Consider the following 20,993-nt stretch of genomic DNA (forward strand, 5'->3'; position numbering starts at 1 on the left):
CGTCGACTAAGAATATTGTGCAGAGGCAGATGTCATGCATGGCTGAGAGGAACACAGAGGTAAACACGGCAGAGTCTGCCAAGCAGAGGCAGTGTCGGGGAACACTGCAGTAATGCAAAGATTTGAAATATCTTGGAAAAACAGCAGATTTCCCAAAGTAAGGGAGCAGACGCAGCTAACAAAGATGGAAAATTATTATTTAGAATAGCACCTATTTCAGCTTTGTCCTGATGGGGATGGGCGTGAGTACTCGAGTACCCAATTTAATTGACGTTACCTAAGGGTTCTTAATGCATTATAATGGATCCCACTGCTTTTCCTGGAGAGTCCCACCCTACTGTGATGGCATGGACGACTACCAGCCCTAACCATGACCTCTTTCCGTAACTCTAACCACTTCTAATTGCGAGACTTCGACCTGAAGACTACCAGACAGTCACAGCACAGTAGGGCAGGACCATTATAGTGCGTTATCAACAGGTTTACCAAGCTATTTCAGTGTCAGTATGAGTTTGTTGGGATCGTTAAAAGGCTTGTTGTCAGATGTTAGCCGTTACTGCTGTTAACTTGTGCTAATTGGACAGATATTGAACTGGCCAGGAGGAGAGCGGCTCCGGATTCCGGAGACAGTCCTTTAGCACCGAGTCCTACCTATGTAACTGCAGCAACAGAAGGTTTGCTGATTTTTCTCGTGCTACCTGATGATAATTACGACAACTGAAGCCTTATTGCTCAATAAATTAATTTAAATTTGCACTTGTTGTTGGCCCATTTATGAAGTTAGAATTTTTTTTATTGCAAGTACTCAAGTACTCTATAGTAATTTAATGTGAGTGCTAGAATATGAAAGTTACTTAAAATGCCCATCTCTAGTTATGATGTCTCTATAATGTATACCGCTGTGTGTAAAGGCCCAGTCACATCAAACCGAACTAGTGGCAGTGAAAATCAACTGTTTCATCGCCTCAGGTTGCCTGTGTCTCGGCCAAAATGTCACACATGAACACCCCGCAAAGACGACTGCCGATGGCCAACCAGCACGCACATTCTAGGCATGTGTGGGAGGAAATAACTCTCCACACTTGCATGGCAGTCGTCTGTAATTGGCATTTAATCAGGGAAACTGGATGAGCGTCTTGATGCCAGTTAGCACTTGAACAACACAATCCAGTGAACAATAGCGCAAACCATCAGGAAATGTTTCTACTAGAGAGCTCTGCGGCTGAAGAGACATAATCTTACCTTATGGAACAAGATTGTTGTGGTCTCTCTCCCTCTTGACGTTAGCTGTTTGTTTACTTTCCTCACTTTAATTTCTCTAATCGTGCGCTGAGCTGAACTGCAAATCAGAATGATGTCACTCCTCAACAGGCTCTGCCTTCACCGAAGCAGATTCAACATGCTCAATTGGCTTGTCAAGAATCTGCCGATACGATACATAAAATAAATGCATTGCCATGTATTGCGATAATGTAAGCAAGGCCATATATTACGATTTTTAAAACCTGGTTTTAGGAAACAGTCACATAGCGGTGCACTCTTTACAGCCCTGCCTGTTTCATAGGCCTGTATTTTTTGTGTTTACGCTAGCAACATGTTACATCAGAGCGGAAAAGTCAATGCTGAAAAGAGATTACAACACTGCCATCTAGTGGTCGCAACATGAAATGAACCACTAACATAAATCTTTGCATGTTAACTATTCATCAGAAATTGATTGTGTTTTTGAGATTTGATACAAGATATTTTTTTTACTCCGCTTCTGTGTGTGTAGGTGTACCCAGAGCTCCAGATTACCAACGTGGTGGAGGCCAACCAGCCAGTCAGCATCCAGAACTGGTGCAAGAAGGGCCGCAAGCAGTGTCGCAGTCATATGCACATCGTGGTGCCCTACCGCTGCCTGGGTGAGTCCCATATCTGTTTTTACCAATTCACAGTTTCCAGTGCTTTCAGTGTGTGAAGGCATTTCCAGAAACAAAGAGAAGATCACTATCTTGCTCTGGTTACTACAAGACAAAAGTTGCCATAGCAACTGAGGGGTTGGAGTCAGCTATGCTTTATGGGAGTCATCAGTGTTGAAAATGTGTCTTCAGCTGCCCATTGTGTATGAATAATGAATATGCATATTGTTTTTGCTGCAGTGGGAGAGTTTGTGAGCGACGCCCTGCTCGTTCCTGACAAGTGCAAGTTCCTGCACCAGGAGCGCATGGACCAGTGCGAGAGCCACTTGCACTGGCACACTGTCGCCAAGGAGGTGAGTACACACACACATGGACACACACTACTGTAACAACTACCAGGAGCAGCTACTGATCTGTTCTTTATCTGTGTGTGTCGTCATACTTTGCACCTTTAGTCCTGTGGAGACCGCACCATGAATCTCCACGACTACGGGATGCTGTTGCCATGCGGCATCGACCGCTTCAGAGGCGTGGAGTTTGTGTGCTGCCCCGCGGAGGCGGAGCGTGACGCCGACAGCGCCGAGCAGGACGCTGATGATTCCGATGTCTGGTGGGGTGGAGCGGAGACTGATTACTCTGACACCAGGTACACACACACACATACGCAGATAAATGAGGGCAAGGCGGCAGTGGAGTAATACATCAGCGCTCTAGATGATCAGAGATACCGCCACTTTCACTTTTAACATTGCCACCAGGATAAATTTCTCTCCTTGGACACAAACTGCCAGTCGGTTATAATTTAGAGTATTTGTCCTTCTATCCTTCACATTCATCCTCCTTGTCTTCATTTCCTCATCACCTCCTTCCCCAAATTGTCTCTCCATATGTCCTCCCTACCTTCATTTTTCTCCTTCTCCTCTCTCCCTTCATCCCTCCTTCCCTCCCAGTATGGTGCGGGAGCCAGAGCCAGCAGAGCAGCAAGAGGAAACCAGGCCATCTGTGGTCGAGGAGGACGAGGAAGAGGAGGAGGTAGCGGAGGAAAATGACGAGGAAGAGGAGGAGGAGGAGGACGTGCTGGACAACGACCAGGACGGAGACGGAGAGGAGGACGAAGAGGCGGCGGAGGAAGAAGAAGAGGAGGAGGAGGATGAGGGAGACGATGACATCGTGGACACTCTCGACGACAGCGATGACGCCGATGAGCCCACCACCAACGTTGCCATGACGACAACCACCACGACCACCACCACCGAGTCTGTGGAGGAGGTTGTCAGGGGTGAGGAGCATTTCTTACGTGGCCGTTTTTCATCTCCTGTTATAAATAGTCGTCATTATCAGGAAGGTCCTTGAAAAGCCTTGGAAATACCTTACATTCAAGGCTGCTATAGAAATGCTTACATCTTAAATACAGTAACCAGGCGACAGGTTTCTTCTCATTTAGATTAATGTGGAACAAGCTTAGCAGCACAACATACAAAACGTGTTTATCCCTCCATTTTTTATGCTTTGCTAGACACAATTGAACTTCATGTTCCTCGACAATTAATTTCCTGCTGTCATTTTTTCTTATTGTGCTCATTTGTCACATTAGAGCTTTCATTAGCCACGTTCCATTAGAATCAGAACTGCTTGTTCCAGCTTTGTTTCTTCATTTTAGTATTAAATTGGTCCTCAAGTCAATTCCGAGTAGCATTAATAACGCTTACACCTCGCTTTCTTCACATGCTACTGACATCAAGTCTTTTATTTCAATATATCCTTGAGTTTAAGTCGAGGTAGAGAACATACAAATGATAAGTGTGTATATGTGTCCTCCAAGATGTGTGCTGGGCCAATGCAGAGACAGGTCCGTGCCGGGCCATGCTGCCCCGCTGGTACTTTGACCGCCAGGAGGGCCGCTGTGCTCAGTTTATCTACGGCGGCTGCGGAGGCAACAGGAATAACTTTGACTCTGAGGAGTACTGCCTGTCTGTCTGCAGCAGCGTCAGTAAGTCCTGCCCCGACAGCAGCTAACCCCGACCAGCAGCTCACTGGTTTGAGCGCCAGTTGTTTGTCTCTAACCCCTTGATTTTTACACGCTGTCTATCCCAAGAGTTCCTCGCTTGGTGTGCTTCTCTTCTAGATGTAGCCTACCTGTCGGCTCCATTCCTGGCTAACCTTTTCCTCGCCGTCTGTGTGTGTAAATAAATATAAAATATCAATGTGTTTGCACTAAAAACAGACTTTACCTTTTCCTGTAATCCCCTGTGGATTCTTGAAGCCACCAACCTGACCGTGTGTCGCTCACTCTTCTCTTTATTTTAACACTTCTTTCAGTGTGTAAGATGTTTTGGGAAGCATTTACTTTAAGCCACATTGGCCCTTGTTCTGTTTCGAAAGCTCTTAAAAGCTGAAGAGGTGTTTCAGGAGTTAAATTCAAGCTACAGCGATAAAAAGAAATCCTGTATGGCTTCTCCGAAATCCTCTGTGAAGATGTTTAGTATTTCAGAATACTAGATCAAGTTAAAGGGGCTCTCCATATTTTTCAAACTGGACTCTATTTTCCTGTTTTTGTGTGTTTCTAAGTGACCAATGGAGACAACTATTTTTGAAATTGGTCCAGTATTAAGCAAAACCACTGCAGCCAGCAGCCGCAAAACAGGCTGCAGTGTAATGTCAAAGGGCAATTGTGCATCTTCAATACACGTCCAACAGAAGAGCTTGTTTTTGACACTGACAGGCTCAGATTGTTATTTTAGGTGTCTGACAACATTATGGAAGGGATCCCTACAGAGATAGACCTTTATTTAAAACACTGGAGCTATTTGGTCCGCTTCAAATGAACCCTGGTCCGCTTCCACGGATAGTTTGGTTCATTTGGAGTGGTATGAACGTTCATTCGAACTCTGGTGCAGATCAAATGAGCGAACCCTAGTCTGCTTGAAAACTAGCGGGTCTCAGTTCAAGTGCAAGTGAACCCTGGTGCGGTTTGCTTACAGTGGGAAATGCAAACGGACTATCCAGCGAATCAAAGAGAGGAAATGAATCAAATAGAGGAAGCCTTTTAATCGCCTTTATTCGGGTCCGTGCAAAGTTTGGGGCAGGGAAGGTTTCTGATTGGATAGGGGGCGGGGCGGATGTTACGTGTTTATGTTTACCGGAAGAAAACACTGTAGTCCTCGCTCCGGATAACAAGATGCTTGACGACGCCGTTCTTAGTGCCTTTTTCTGGCTTGTTTTGCTTCTATTCTTGAAGCAGCAGTACGACAACAACCTTGTTCTGCTAATGCTTCGTCTGTTGAGGAAGAGAAGGGAGGTAGAAAGTCGAAGAAGGGAGACAGAAGACCGTGCTTTGGCGAATGGAAACCGGTTAGTGCAACGAGTCGCGCGCGCTATATACGTCATCGCGCCAGAAGGGCAAGGAAACAAGCATGCGCAGGAAGACCCGAATGAACTTAAAGAGGAATGAGTGTATACAAGTGCGAGAAATTCTTTAATTCGGAATTAGAAACAGAATATTCCAGCCCCTTACATCGGAATGAATTTTCAATCGCATTGGCCATTTTCATTCTGAATTAGGTGTTTACAAGATCACTTTTAATAGGAATGAACTTTCATTCTGAAAGAAAAGGGAATTAAACTGTCCATGTATACGCACTCAGTGTAAAACACACTTTATTCAAAGTCAACAGAAACAAAGCAGAACTCATAAAATGTGTCTGGGATCATCTTTTCACTGTTCCAACAATCACCAACTCTGGTTTGGTTGAAATAAACCCCTCATTCACCCAGTCAGATGTGTATATATGCGCTATACATGCTTTAATGACTGGTGCGCTTTTCTGGTTAAACAAAAAGGATCTTACTCTTTAATTACAAGGTCAACCTCTGTCTGGTCCTTTTCATATTATTATCAGACACTTTAAACAACAATCTCAGCCTGTCCGTGACATAAAAACTTAGTGGACGTAAATTGACGATGCACAAATGCCCCAATTGGTGACATTGCAACATGTTTTGCAGCTTCGGCTGCAGTGCTTTTGCTCAATTCTATAACAATTTCAAAAATTGTTGCCTCCATTACTCACTTACACACAACAATGTGGGGGAAATGGTCCAGGTTAAAAATGACTGAAGTTACCCTTTAAGCAGTGAAACATTCTGCCAAACAACGCTTACATACATAGGATTCATTTTCATGGACAATTTGCTTTGGAGGCGGGATGACATTCTGTAGATTTTTCTTTAAATTGCTATAGTTACAGTGCTGTTCCCCGACACAGCATCAATGATAACTACTGTAATTCCTATGATTACAGTCGTTTCGCTGGCATCATCTTATATATTACTTTAACACGAGCACGAGCTGTAAAGTCATCCAGGCAGGACTTTTTCAGCAATAATCCTCCCCTCGCCGCACATTACCCCTTACGTCCCTGACACGTTGCAGGCTTGCTTACATTATTCCATCCTCGCCACTGAGGAAATAGGCTCTGGTTAATTCATTACATTCACTTAAATCGGATGTCAAATTACCCCGCTGCTGTTTTTGAAAATGTGAAACGTTTCCTGGGTAGCAGTAAGGAAAAACTCATCAATACATCGTTACACACTCTCAGAGCATACCTGCCTTCCATATCACATTGTGGTGATAGATCATCGGGGGGCAATGCTGGAAATGAGGACGATTGCTTGATGGTTTTCGCACCTTGTTACGATGTTTGGCTATCAGAGTTTCTTAATAACAATGGCTTTAAAAGACAGAGTATTTCTCGCCACTTCCTGTTGAGCCAGACGTGATCATTCGGTCACAAAGTGAATTGATTGGATTTCAAATAGTTGCTCAGTCTTGGATTGCAAACCTATTTTTCATCTGGCGCTTTTTTTTTTTTTTCATTGCCAGGAGACTGTGTGTGTGTGTGTGTCTGCAGAGAGGGGTTGTGTGTTATAGATGGGAAGCGGAAGGCGGTTTAAGTGTTTGGCTCTGATGCTGATTCCAGTGTTGTGTAAGGTTCAGTGACCTTGCTTGATACGTGTGTGTGTGTGTGTGTGTGTCTCAGTCGCACAGTGCATGATCTGCCCTGCAGCAAAATGGAGTCATGCTATCTCCATCTCCCTATATTTTGATCTAATTTTATCTACTGTGTGTGTGTGTGTGTGTGTGTTGTTTGGGCAACCAGTGTGTGTGCAAGTGTGTTATGGTGTGGGATTTCTGCTCTGCTGAGCATAGTGGAGGTGAGAAAGTGCTGCAGTGTCTTATTTCCCCCACGGCAGCACACAAACCCACAGACACACACACACCACTTGCATGGGTGGTCCATTAACAGTCAGTGTCAGTGCAACCAGTATTTAGTCACATAGCAGCTTTTTGTCAATATAAAGCGCTTGATATTTACAGGAATAATCCGAGTAATTATCACACAGCAAATGACACTTTTGTCTTTATTTTCTGAGCGTTTGTTCAGTTAATGAAAGCTTTCGCCCTTTCTAAAGGCCGTGATTTGGAAAGTCACGCAGCACTTACGAGCATTCTCTATTTTGGTCAACAACAAGAGCTGTTTGCCTCCAAAAAACCCCAAAGCTGTGCCCAAAATCATTCTATTGTTTAGTCGTTCGCTGTTCCCAAAGCAATTAACACTCACTAATGAATTGATATTTTGGATAATTATGATCATGAACTAGTGTAGCGTCTCATAACTAGTGGGGGAACGTAGCTAAGTACATTTACTCAAGCACCAATAATGTACAGGCGCTAGCTGTGGCCTTACATACGTCCATCCCATTCTTTTAAACGTGATATCTCAAGAACGCCTTTCAGGAACTTCCTAAAATTTGGCACAAACGTCCACTTGGACTCAGCAATAAACTAATTACATTTTAGTGGTCATAGGTAAAAGGTCAAGGTCACTGTGACCTTGCATCCATCTCGTTTTCATGAACGCGATACCTCAAAAAAAAATAAAACATGAGGGAATTTCCTCAAATTTGGCACAAACATCCACCTAGACTCAGTGATAAACTAATTAGATTTCGGTGGTCATAGGTTAAAGGTCAAGGTCACTGACCTTGCATCCATGGCATTTTCGCGAACGCAGTATCTCAAGAACACCTTTAGGGAATTTCCTCAAATTTGGCACAAACATCCACCTCGACTGAACACTGAACTGATAAGAATTTGGTGGTTGAATTCTAGGGGGCATTTGACACTATGTCCTTTTACATAAAAAAAAAAAATATATGATGCAGTACGATACGACGAGTATAAAAACTAGTGACAAACTACCTAAAATGCTCTTTAATATATTAGTTAGTGATAAAAACAGAATAGTATAATATTCTATCATAATGTAACACTTTTAAGAAGCTTCTGCATATCCTCTGATAATACTTCTCTACCGTGTTGGTGATGAGTCATCCACGATATTGTAGGCAACTGTCTTGAAGACGTTTCACCTCTCATCCAAGAGGCTTCTTCAGTTCAGGTCTCTACCTTATACGTAAGTAACATGAACTCAGGACCTTTACTTGTATTGGAGTATATTAAGATCAAGGTATTCTATGTTTTGCTTAAGCAAAGGATCGAGATACTTCGGCACCACTGCTCATAACTGTAATTTGGACATTTATCAAAAACTTGGGTCACATGACTTGGACTCGAGTCAGACTCAAGAGACAAATTTGATGAGTTTAGACTTGGCAAAACCAAAAAAGACTTGCAACTTAACATCAGTGACTCCATTCATTCGGACTTGAGCGCTTTAAATTGAAAATACTTGATAACTTTCCCAAAGCCCAAAGAATAAAACGTAGTAGTAGTATTCAAAGGTTCAGTTCATTCATTTCCAAAAAAAACCCCTCAGTTTCAATTTGAAGTACTTTCTACCAAATAGATATTCCCAATGAACTGTTGACGCCGTGTTATGTGGATTATCCAGAGTAACAAAGGCACAAGTTGTAGTTAATTGAGCTAAATCTGAAAGTAGATGTCGCTGTTAGCACCACAAACTAAAGTCTATTCACGTCCATTGTGTTGGGGTGGGGACAGACATCTCTAAACTATCTGCATGATACCAGTATAGGTAGGTGAGAAATCGTAATTTGGGAAAACTGATCCTTTAAATGGCCAACAAAACACTTGGCTCAGGTCAAAGTGAATATCTCTGTTGTTTCTGTGTCTGGTGCAGTCATGCGCTAGCCTCAGACATAACCAATTATACATGACGTGCGACCTTCACGCTCGCACACACACACATATTCACACACGTACCACCAACCACTTTTAAGAGCACACTTGTGAAAGATAATCAACTCTCCACTGATTAAATCCAGCTTTCACGCAATATGTGGTCCATTTATATTTCTTGTTCGAAGTCGACCCAACTGCAGTCAGTGCTTTCGAGCCCCCAGGTGATATTCCAGCATCAGTGTTTTGGCAAGAGAGCCGCATCACGCTCTGAAAGAAGTTATATAAATGAGAGAGGGGTTTTGTTTCTCTCCTACAAAAGAGTACGGGTCATCTGAGGCGCTCGCTTGTTTGCTTTCGTAGGGTGCTGGCTTCCAGCTACTATCTTGTTTCCTTTCTCTCCCAATCTCACACTAACCCTATTAACCCATTTCAGGCTCTGTGTTTTGTGTTTGTGTGTGCTGAGGGAACGCCGCCAGTCCCCAGATCAACCAAATAAAACTGTGCAATTAAAAAGATGCTTCACCGAAAGTCTTTTCACCCTCCCGCGTCCTTGTTTTTCCTCTCCCTCTACTTTCACTTTATGCAGTGCCCACAGCCACACCCAGCTCTCCCGACGCAGTGGACCACTACCTGGAGACGCCTGCCGATGAGAACGAACATGCCCACTTCCAGAAGGCCAAAGAGAGCCTGGAGGCCAAACACCGTGAGAGGATGTCCCAGGTATTGACAGAGAGGGAGAAAGCAAAGGGAATAAATACCTTTTTCTTTACTCAGTAGACTGAAAGCTGATCAGCAGTCCCTGCGTACATGTGAATGAGTATCGGTAGCCAAGCAGGCAGAGCGCAGCAGGATTTTCTTTGCAGTAGGGAGAGGCAAAGATTTTTCTATGAATAGAAAATGGAAGGAGAAAAGGTGTGGCAAGTAAAAACGAATAGGTGCGTTTTATTAATCCCCTCTGGGTAGGCTGACCGAGCCAATTCAACTTTAATTGTATTCTTTAATCAACCAGCTCGCGCTCCGGCAGGGATCCAGATGGTCCACGGCAATGCCACAGTTTTTAAAGCTCCAGACAAGAACACTAAAGACAACCTTGTGCCTCGAAAAGCATTGTTTTTCTTCCTTCTTTTTATATAGTTTGTTTTGTGTGGGTCGCTGCAGGCACAGCGTCACCCGATTTCGCACAGTTGACTTCATCCTTACAGATACTGTGAGGTCATTGCCATGGTAAATGCCTGCCATGAATTTAAGTTTCCTCTGAGTCAGAGAGGACGACCGAAAAGGGAACAGAAACTGTCTGTGGGACTTTCAGTGTCTTCATCATACTGCACTTTGACCTAACACATAAATCCCCTCGTGATTTAAAAAGCAGAAACTCCCTCATTTCAACATTCTCAATCTGAAGGGATTATTAACATAGACTGGAAGCATCTGGTATTTACCCTCTGCAGCCCAGATGTTATCTTTTCATAGCCGCGTAAAATGTCGGGTTTCTTCTATTTAGACAGCCGTGAAAAGAGCAGATCCACGCAACAAAGAGCAACAAGATGTTTCACTCAGGTGTAAAATCAAACTGTGACAGAACATGGGAAGATAAAGTGGATTGACAAGTTACATTAACCTTTTTATACTCTCATGCTGACAACAGACGTGGCTGCAGGCGTTATGTTTTTAGGTTGTCCTACCACCCATCTCTACACCTGTACATCCATTCTTGTGACTGCGATATCTCAGGAATGCCTGGAGGGAATTGCTTTAAATTTAGCACAAACGTCCCCTTGGGCTCAAGGATGAAGTAATTAGAATTTGGTGTCTGTGACCTCACAAAACACATTTTGTCCCCATAACTCTCACCAATTGTAGTTTTGTTTTTATGCCTCCGTGCTGGCGATAGTTGTGGCCAGAGGCATTATGGTTTCAGGTTGTCTGTCTGTATGTCCCATTCTCGTGAACTCAGTGTCTCGAGAACGCTTTGAGGGAATTCAGTCAAATCTGGCACAGACGTCCACTTGGACCTAAGAATGAACTGATTAGAATTGGGAGAGAGTTACGGCCCCAAGCAAGGGAGTTCAAGTATCTCAGGGTCTTGATCATGAGTGAGGGTAGAATGGCACATGAGATGGATTGGCCGTTTGGCTTTCGATTAACTGGTCCATCTACGTCCCAACCCTCACGTATGGTCACGAGCTCTGGGTAGTGACCGAAAGAATGAGATCATGAATACAAGCAGCCGAAATCAGCTTCCTCAGAAGGATGGCTAGGCTCAGCCAAAGAGGTAGGGTAAGGAGTTCTGACATCCAGAGGGAGCTCCTTCGCGTCAAAAGGGGTCAGTTGAGGTGATTCGGACATCTGATCAGGATGCTTCCTGGGCGCCTCCTGCTAGAGGTGTTCCGGGCACGTCCAACTGGTAGGAGGCCCTGAGGTAGAGTCAGAACATGCTGGAAGGATTATATATCTCGTCTGGCTCTAGAACGCTTTGGGATCCCCAAGGAGGAGCTGGAAAGCGTTGCTGGGGAGAGGCATGTCTAGAATACTTTGCTCAGCCTGCTGCCCCCACAACCCTGCTTCGGATAAGCAGGTGAAAATAGATGGATGGATGATTAGAATTTGTTGGGTGAAGGTCAAGATCAAGAACTTATGTGGTACTTCTGACAAAATTTCACACAAATATGAAATGTCACAAATGTTTAAGTACTTGAAACACCTCTCTGGCTTCACTCAACGTCATAACTCAGGGACGGAAGGAGAGACACTTGTGTGAAGCTTGTGTGAAGCTTTCATGTTTTCACAGACATGGATATAAATTGTAAGTGCAACTAGACTGGTTTGCGGAGGCATACAACTGCAAGGTGGTAATTCTTGTTTCTGTTTTTCTACTCAGGTGATGAGAGAGTGGGAGGAGGCAGAGAGGGAAGCTAAGAATCTCCCACGTGCTGACAAGAAGGCCGTCATCCAGGTAAGACATGTACAAACCGGAGATATAACATAACCACCTGACGTTTTTGGCGTCCTTTTTTATCTATGTGTTGCAATGTTGGCAGCGTTTCCAGGAGAAGGTGGAGGCCCTGGAGCAGGAGGCAGCCAGTGAGAGGCAGCAGCTGGTGGAGACCCACATGGCCCGGGTGGAGGCTCTGCTCAACGACCGCCGCCGCCTGGCTCTGGAGAGCTACCTGACTGCACTGCAGCAGGACCCACCCAAGGTACGATGTGTAGCGCCGATCTCCTTTCCTGTCACTGGTGCAGATGATTGACAGCGATATCAGTATCAAAGTCACTTCCCCTGTGATTTACAGTACTTTTTAAGATTCTCGCAGAGCTTACTGTTCCTGTTCCCTCCTCCTTGTTGTTGCTTTTAAGATTCTCGGCTATTCATCAAGATATTTCTTGCTCCTTTTTTATTTGAAGTGAGATATTTTCCTTGAATCTGACCTTCTGTAAAACAGGAATAATTCTCCTGTTAGTGTTTTGTTTTGTTTGTCCTTTGCTTCTGTTTTATCACTACACTAAAAATGAAGCCCTTTATACAGTGTATGCTTTGTAGAATCAGATAAATGCACTGGATACAGTCTATAAAATCAGTTTTTCCTCAACTCCCTAAAAGTTTAAATGATTTAAAGGCATATCTCGTACTGATTACCTTTATGATATTCTGATTTGTAGAACACAATTGAAAGAAAACAACAACATTATGTTTTACACCCTTTGAGCTTTAGTTTTGATTTTGGTTGCAAGAACAAAGGTTTGTCTTTGATCAGCCTGTCCTTCCTAAGGCTCTTAACCATCTGTCATCGTCTTTGTAGCCTCGCCACGTCTTCAGCCTGTTGAAGAAGTACGTGCGTGCCGAGCAGAAGGACAGGCAGCACACCCTCAAACACTTCGAACACGTCCGCATGGTGGATCCCAAGAAGGCTGCGCAGATCAGACCTCAGGTAGCACCATCATTTTACTCGTAAATGAAGCCATAGTGTCACTTTAACTAAATATATTGTGCTTTTTTTTTTCTCAAGAAGCTCACGCAGTTTTATATGTACTTGCACATCTGTAATAGGTGCTCACCCACCTGCGTGTCATTGAGGAGCGTATGAACCAGTCTCTGGGACTTCTCTACAAGGTGCCAGGTGTGGCTGATGACATCCAGGACCAAGTTGGTGAGTTTGACATCTTGAAACTTAAAGGGAGAGTTTGGATTTTTTGAAGTTGTACTGTAGATTGTTGAGCAGCAGGAGTGCCAACATGGAAGTTAAGCATTTGACAGCTGTGGAGGGGGCAACAGCAAAATCTATTTTAGCCAACCAAAAAAACAAAGTCCAACCTTTAAAATCTATATTAATTTAAGTGTGCGCTATATTGAGAGTATTTTCACTGCTTTACCTTTTCCATCTTTGCATCTTGTCAAGCCACCAGACTCCATTGACAAAAAGAGTCATTTTAGCTCCCTGAACACAGGAGCTGCTGGTTGACTGCTGCTTCGATCAGTTAGTTATTTTGTGTTATTGTGTGACTTTGGTGAATCCGAACTAACCGAAAGTCACCCAGTAACACAAACTAACTAACTACTGGAGGCAGCGGTACACCAGCAGCTCCTGTGTTCAGTGATGTTAAATTACTGGTTTTCTCAATGGAGTCTGGCTGTGAAGAGAACAATGTAATGGCTTCATTTTCCTTTCAGAAGTCAGGGTCTGACATCAAGGTAAAGCAGTGGAAATACTCTAAATAAGGTATACACTTAAACTGATGTGGGTTTTTAAAGATGGAATTTGGTTTTGTTGCTGGCCCCCATCCACAGCAGCACATTGCTTAGCTTCTGCGTCTTGACTCCAGCCTGCTTCTCCAAACTGGGGGCGTGCTGACTGACATCTACTATAGGTAATACACAGCTAAGGGTAAATACCTCATACAACTCCACTTCAAAAAAATCCAAACTACCCCTTTAATACACTGAAACATTACCTTTATCTGGCACTATTGGTAACTCAAACTGAGCTGACCCTGGCGTGAGAAAGATACAGTAGAAAATGCCCTGTCCTGATTGTACGACATGTAACAGAGAGATTGAATGCTCCAAATTCTACCCCGCCCCCTCCAAAAAAAATTCAGTTGTGTTTTGTTGTGTTGATAAGGGCATAGCAGCGATTTGGCCTAATTCTTCTGTTCAGAGTCAAATGAAACTGTTTGCCGGGAAGATAAATCCCCTTTCCCCTCCCTCACTCCCCGCCCCTGCGTTCACTAGGTTTCTGTGGGTTTTTGGGTTTATTGGAGTTGCGTGCGTCACGCAGCCATCTGTGTCTCTGTCTCGGAGACTGTCACAGTCTGTACTGCTCGACAAAACACACACACACACACACACACACACACACAGAGGAGCAAACATAGACAGAGGAAAAAGCACCAGGTCTATAACAATATTTCTTGGAGGCCGAGACACATTTGTGGGGTCATTGCATGGGAAAACATTTTCTTTAAGCAGATATATAAACTTAAATATAAACCTCTCCTTCCTCCATCCAGAGCTTCTGCAGAGGGAGCAGGCGGAGATGGCCCAGCAGCTGGCCAACCTGCAGACGGACGTGAGGGTGAGCTACGGCAACGACGCCCTGATGCCCGACCAGGAGCTGGGAGACGGCCAGACCGACCTGTTGCCTCAGGAGGACACACTGGGCATGGGGGGAGTCGGATTCATCCACCCTGAGAGCTTCAACCAGCCCAACACTGAGAACCAAGGTACTTACTTAGTGAATCACTGGGCTTTGTAGGATTGTTAAGAATGGAAAAATGTTGTATTACAAAACAATATAAATTTTTTCCTCTCTGTAGTTGAGCCAGTGGACTCTCGCCCCAGTCTCGACAGAGGCATTCCCACACGGCCAGGTTGGTACTATTGTCCTAAAAGTTATCCCAATAATGTGATTTTAAAAATCAAGATGAATTAGTCGTGAATAAATCTTTCACTGATGCTTTATAGAGCACTTATAAACCACATATAAGAACTCTTGAGTTGCCAGGCTGTGAAAAACATCAGTTCATAATTGCCGATGACTTACTAACTTCAGCTGATGGCTCATAATGAAGTGATAAATTACTTTATTAGCACGTTTAACTGCTAAATTGATGACTCATCTCCCGTTAATTAGTGACTAGAGCCTTAGCAAAAGGTGTTTTTCACAATCTGGCAACCCATATTGCTCTTAAAAGTGGCTGATAACTGCTCCATAAAGCATTAGTCAGTTATTTATTAATCATTAATAATGACATTAAAGGTTCTGTGTGCAACATTCAGAGCATTAATACAGCAGCAAATCACTGCATGCTATGTAAAGATATGGTGGAGTAATGGCATCCTGAGCACTGCCTCTGTGTGTGTGGTAATCTGTTTGTTGTGGGAATGTAGCTCAGTCCTAGGCACTTAGGATTGGGAACCAGAGGTTACCAGTTCAAGCATGGAGCATGGACTGGGAGCTGGAGTGAGGTGCCCCTGTGCCCCGTGTATTGGAAACACTGAAGAACTACTCCGCAGATCGACTCTGTCCACGCACTATTAGGACGCATTCACACTGGCGCTATTTGGTCCGCTTTAAACGAGCCCTGGTCCGCTTCCACGGATAGTTCGGTTCGTTTGGAGTGGTGTGAACGCTCATTCGAACACCAAACAAGCGAACCCTGGTCTGCTTGAAAACTGGGGTTCTCGGTTCACTTGCAAGTGAACCCTGGTGCGGTTCGCTTACAGTGGGAAATGCAAACAGACTATCCAGCGAACCAAAGAAAGGAAGTGAACCAAAGATGGCCAATCGATGAGCCAGGTTTTCTTCTTCCAAGCACTTTTTTTCTTCCTGGTCAGTGGTCATTTCGGGCAATACTGCCCTCAAACAAGCAGCTGTTGTAACTGCGTGACGTTGTCCAGGCGGTTTGGTCCACTTTAAAAAGTGCAGTGTGAAAGTGAACCGAACCAAATGAAGGTGTGAAATTTTTTTGGCATTCCCCGCACGATCAAACCGAGTCTCCCGGACTATCCTAGTGTGAATGCGCCCATAGATTCTCTATTATCCTCCGAGACTTTTCCTTTTTTGGATTTCAAATTTACAGCTAGTCAAGCTAGCGAAAGTTGAGACAAACCACCGCCAATGAAAAGTTAAAACATGGGCTCATATGGTGGCTAGCACTGATAACGGGACAGTGGCAGTGCAGAAGCATAGCACCCACCCTCCATTTTCCCTTGGTTAACATTGTTAGCTCTGTTAGCACTGTTGTTTAGTGCTATTTATGGAGTTAGCACTGTTAGCTGCTAGCTGCTAGCTCAGAATTTCATAGAGCCCTTTTAATTTAATACCTAAAAGAAAAGGTGCCAGATTTAAAAGTGGTCCTAACATAACATTTAGCAGTATATGATGTCATCTGGTTTGCTTGCAATGGTTGCCATGGGAACACACACTGTAGAGAATGTATCTACATTGCCTTTCGCAGCCTCCAGGCTAACGCGACCTGTGTGTTCAGGTGAGGCAACGTCACCTCTTAAAGTACGTCACAGGACAGTTGTGAAGTCGAGGCTCAGAGTAAAGTCAGGACAGTATTTTTCCACCGTCTCTCCTTCCCTCAGCCATTATTTGCGCACAGCAAGCTCCACTTGACCTCCATTAAAGCACCAGCTGTGGCTGTCAGGAGATTTGTGATGCAGCTGCAGGGACTATGTGTACCATACTGTATACGCAGCCCTATATACGTGCTGCATTCAATTCATCCTGCCGTTACACCCAACACTCGGCTGTCCTTCCCGCTTTAGCGAGTGAGTTTGATCTCAGCAAGTGTGTGTATGTGTGTGTGAGCAGGAGAAAGCGGCTGAGTGTCACCATCCATAATAGATAGTACTTTTCCTTCCCTTGCCAGTGACTGGAATGAAGATGGAGGCTATTCCCGAGCTGCGGATGGAGACGGAGGACAGACAGAGCACTGAATATGAAGTTCACCACCAGAAACTGGTAAACAAACACACACACGCAGACTCATTTGATATTCACAGATCCATTTATACACACAGACTCATTAATAACCAGAGCGGCAGATACAACACACGTGAAATGTATTTACCGACACACTCAAGCTGGCACGCTGCCCTCTCTTTTCCATAAGTACACACACACTGTCAGATCCGTGTCTCCGCTTTGTCCTCATGGTAAACTCCCAAGGTTGTCACCATGGAGACAGGTGTCCATGGAGACAACCGCGATAATGCATGCGTCACACTGTGTAAAACCCACTGTCCTCTGATCAGAGTTGCGTCTATATGTGTAAGAACACTCCTGGTCATATTATGCGCTAACCCGATTGTGCATTCATTCATTAATCTCATCCAGTATTGTAATACCTGCACAAAAACCTCAATCCATCCTCAGTCAAACCCAAATCCGTGCACCTTATTCCTCTCACCTAAAGACTTTAATCTCTTAATCCCTACATTTTATTACATATCACATTTCTTGCATTCACAATGAGCAGTCAGTGTGTCAGGCTGCCTCCTTGAGTCAACGCCTTAATTTGATATTTGTCGTAACCCCAATCAGCGCTCTGCAGGATTATTCAGACAGAGGCTCAGCAGCCCGAAATTAAGTCCCCACTCGCCGCAGCGTTTGACACAAGCATGGGTAGCGGCGATGGGATGTCAAGATGTGTTTCCGTTAGATTATCTGCAGTTTAGTGGCGGTGCGAAGTTAGCGCCGAGGCTTCTGTCCCATTATCCCCGCTGGTGTCAGCACAGGTAGATAATCAGGACTTGTTTTTCTCCCCTCTGAAGACACCGTTTGCGTCTATTTATTTTGGGTTCTGCTTGAAAACTGAGCTCCACAAAGCAGCCTGATCTGTGACAGAGAGGCTGAGGCATTTGTGTTTTTTAATCACGTGTCTTAGTATTGTGTTGGAGCTGAGTCATACTGCATCAGTGTTGCTTCATGTCGTGCTGCGCTTTCTGTACATTACCTGACGGCCTGGATTAATGTCTCCACCAGGAAATTATACTTAAAAGCACCTGATAGGATAGAATAGAAATTCAGCTGTCGACAACAACACAGTGGTGTTAAAATAGACGTTAAAATAAAATAAGTTTTAATAATTGCATAAATAGAAATTAAAAATCAAATTAAATGAAAATAAAATTGCCCATTCCACAGTCCAGTCCGTAATGTCTATGTGTCCTTAATGTACAGCGTCTTTGCATTGTATGGAAGACAATTTTCGCCAGTGTTAAGAAAAAAAGATCCTGTAAATCATTTTATTGAGAATTTTCTCAAAATAATTAAATATGATCTCAAAAATGATAAGTTAGTATTTAAAAATAAAAAGACTTTCTCAAAATTGTATCTGAAAATGATGAAAACGTTCTCAAAAATAATGATTTAGTATCTCAGTAATAATAAAATCTTCTCAAAATAAATACTTAGTAACTCAGAATAATGATGTTGTATCTCAAAATAAATATAATACAGAATAAAAATAATCATCAGGTATCTCAAAATAATGATTTACTTAATTGAAATAATTATTTTAAGTATTTCAAAATAATGACTTGATGATCTTTTAAAAATGTATCTCAAAATACTAAATAACTTTACTAAAATAGTGACATAGTATCTCAATAATAATTAAAAAAATGTTCTCAAAATAATGTCTGTGTATCTCAAAATAAGAAAAGAAAAAAAAAAAATTAGCAGGTATCTCAAAATAATGATTTGCTTTTCCCAAAATAATGGGAAGACTTTATTAAAATAATGACTGTGTATCTCAAAATATTGATGTTGTTACTTAAAATAACGAAAATCTTTCTCAAAATAAATACTTAGTAACTCAGAATAATGACGTATCTCAAATTAATAATAAAAAAATTATTATTATCATTATTATTAAAAACACGTAGCTGGTATCTCAAAAGAATGATTTCTTTTCCCCAAATAATTAAAAACTTTATTAAAATTATTGCTTAGAATCTCAAAATGATGTCTTAGTTTCTCAAAAAAAAAAAAGAAATAATAATAATTAGCAGGTATGTCAAAGTAATCATTTACTTTTCCCAAAATAATGAGGAATTTTATTAAAATAATAAAAAAAAAAGGCATATCTCAAAATACGAAATAACTTTTTTAAAAGAATGACTTAGTATCTCAAAATGAAATAAAAAATATATCAAAATAATTAGCAGGTATCTCAAAATAATGATTTACATTTCCCAAAATAATTAAAAAACGAATGACTTATCTTTTAAAAAAATGACGTATCTCGAATAACTTTCTTAAAATAGTGACATAGTGTCTCAATAATAATAAATAAAAACTCAAAATAATGACGTTGTATCTTAAAATAATGAAAAGCTTTCTCAAAATAAATACTTAGTAACTCAGAATAATGACGTATCTAAAAATTAAAATAGAAAAATAAAGATAAAAATAATTAGCTGGTATCTCAAAATAACGATTTACTTTATTGAAATAATTACTTAATATCTCAAAATAGGGACATAGTATCTCAATAATAATAAAAAAAAAACTCTCAAAATAATGACGTATCTCAAAATAAAAAAAAAATACAAAATATATCAAAATAATTGGCAGGTATCTCAAAATAATGATTCACTTTACCAAAATAATAAAAAACTTTATTAGAATAATTATGTAGTATCTCAAAATAAAAATAGAAATCATCTAAATAATTAGCAGGTATCTCATAAAAAAAAAAAAAATTAAATAAAAATAATTGGTATCTAAAAATAATGATTAACTTTTCCCAAAATAAGGTAAAACTTTATTAAAATAATGACGTAGTATCTCAAAAAATTACTTTTATCTGTAAAAAGTTATGTATGTCAAAATACTGAATAACTTTCTCATGACTTTGCATCTCGAAATAATTGGAAACGATACTACGTCATTATTTTTGTTTTATTTTGAGACAAGCAAATTATTATGTCAAGAACATTTTTCATTATCTTAAGTCATTATTTTGAGAACGTTTTTCATTAAAATGACTTCAGCACACTGGCTCTAATGGGCTTCCATATTCTTTGTCCCCCAGCAGTTATGTACAGGCTAAATGTGACTCTGTAATGATGCATTTTTACAAAGACATAAAGAAGTACATGTGAGGAGCAGGTGTAATTACACACAGCAGGCACTGCAGAATGATTTGGGGAGATGAAAATGGACACACATGACACGCGTTTCCTCCTTCACTAATATTCAGACACTTCGGAGATAAAAAGTAGAGCTCAGAGGATCCCTGGGCGAGGTAACATGCAAACCATCTCTAAGCACAATTAACTCTGAGCCCCGCTGTGCCGAAACTACACTCATTACTCAGCAGCGTCAGCAACAACGCATCGTTTCTACGGCGCGCTCAGAGACAGCGTCTCTGCCCCGGCTATATTAAAACCATCACGTTAGGTGTGATTGGTCGTGTCACTGACAGGTCGTCTGACTGCAATCTGCCCTTCAACTCCCACAGGTCTTCTTCGCCGAGGATGTGGGCTCCAACAAGGGCGCCATCATCGGGCTGATGGTCGGCGGCGTCGTCATAGCAACCGTGATCGTCATCACCCTGGTGATGCTGAGGAAGAAGCAGTACACCTCCATCCACCACGGAGTCATCGAGGTGGGAAACAGCTGACCTGTGTGTGTGTGTGTGTGTGTGTGTGTGTGTGTGCGCAAGCTGTTCTATAGTGTGGTGTGTGTGGGGGATGGTGAGCACGTAAGTGTCTGAAAAAGACTTGAACGTAGAGTTTCCTTTTTCCAATTATCCTCATTTATCACTTCACAACTTTCATTAGCAGCTAAATTAAAAAACACGTAGCTGTGGCTTCCTTTTTGTGAATTACTCTGAATAACATCACATCCAGGAAGCATTAAAAAGGCCTTAAAATGTCGATTGTCCTCACCATATGAGCGTGTGTGTAA

At 42.3% G+C, this 20,993-nt stretch overlaps 1 protein-coding gene across 3 annotated transcripts in view; it reads left to right on the forward strand.

Moving 5' to 3' along the window:
• appa (amyloid beta (A4) precursor protein a) overlaps positions 1-20,993 on the forward strand; it is a 49,883-nt gene that overhangs the window by 26,416 nt on the left and 2,474 nt on the right. Inside the window, exons 3-16 of one of the 3 annotated variants that reach the window (XM_050063417.1) lie at positions 1,775-1,904; positions 2,142-2,254; positions 2,357-2,547; positions 2,852-3,180; positions 3,724-3,891; positions 9,656-9,789; positions 11,948-12,022; positions 12,117-12,266; positions 12,867-12,995; positions 13,115-13,214; positions 14,575-14,787; positions 14,881-14,934; positions 16,945-17,036; positions 20,545-20,691. In XM_050063417.1, coding sequence (XP_049919374.1) covers positions 1,775-1,904; positions 2,142-2,254; positions 2,357-2,547; positions 2,852-3,180; positions 3,724-3,891; positions 9,656-9,789; positions 11,948-12,022; positions 12,117-12,266; positions 12,867-12,995; positions 13,115-13,214; positions 14,575-14,787; positions 14,881-14,934; positions 16,945-17,036; positions 20,545-20,691 — 2,025 coding nt within the window. Of the gene's footprint in view, positions 1-1,774; positions 1,905-2,141; positions 2,255-2,356; positions 2,548-2,851; positions 3,181-3,723; positions 3,892-9,655; positions 9,790-11,947; positions 12,023-12,107; positions 12,267-12,866; positions 12,996-13,114; positions 13,215-14,574; positions 14,788-14,880; positions 14,935-16,944; positions 17,037-20,544; positions 20,692-20,993 lie in introns of all 3 variants that reach the window. The other 2 variants (XM_050063416.1, XM_050063418.1) reach the window with 2 other exon arrangements.

This window comes from Epinephelus moara, chromosome 15 (genome assembly GCF_006386435.1).
Source record: "Epinephelus moara isolate mb chromosome 15, YSFRI_EMoa_1.0, whole genome shotgun sequence".
Taxonomy (NCBI): Eukaryota; Metazoa; Chordata; class Actinopteri; order Perciformes; family Serranidae; genus Epinephelus; species Epinephelus moara.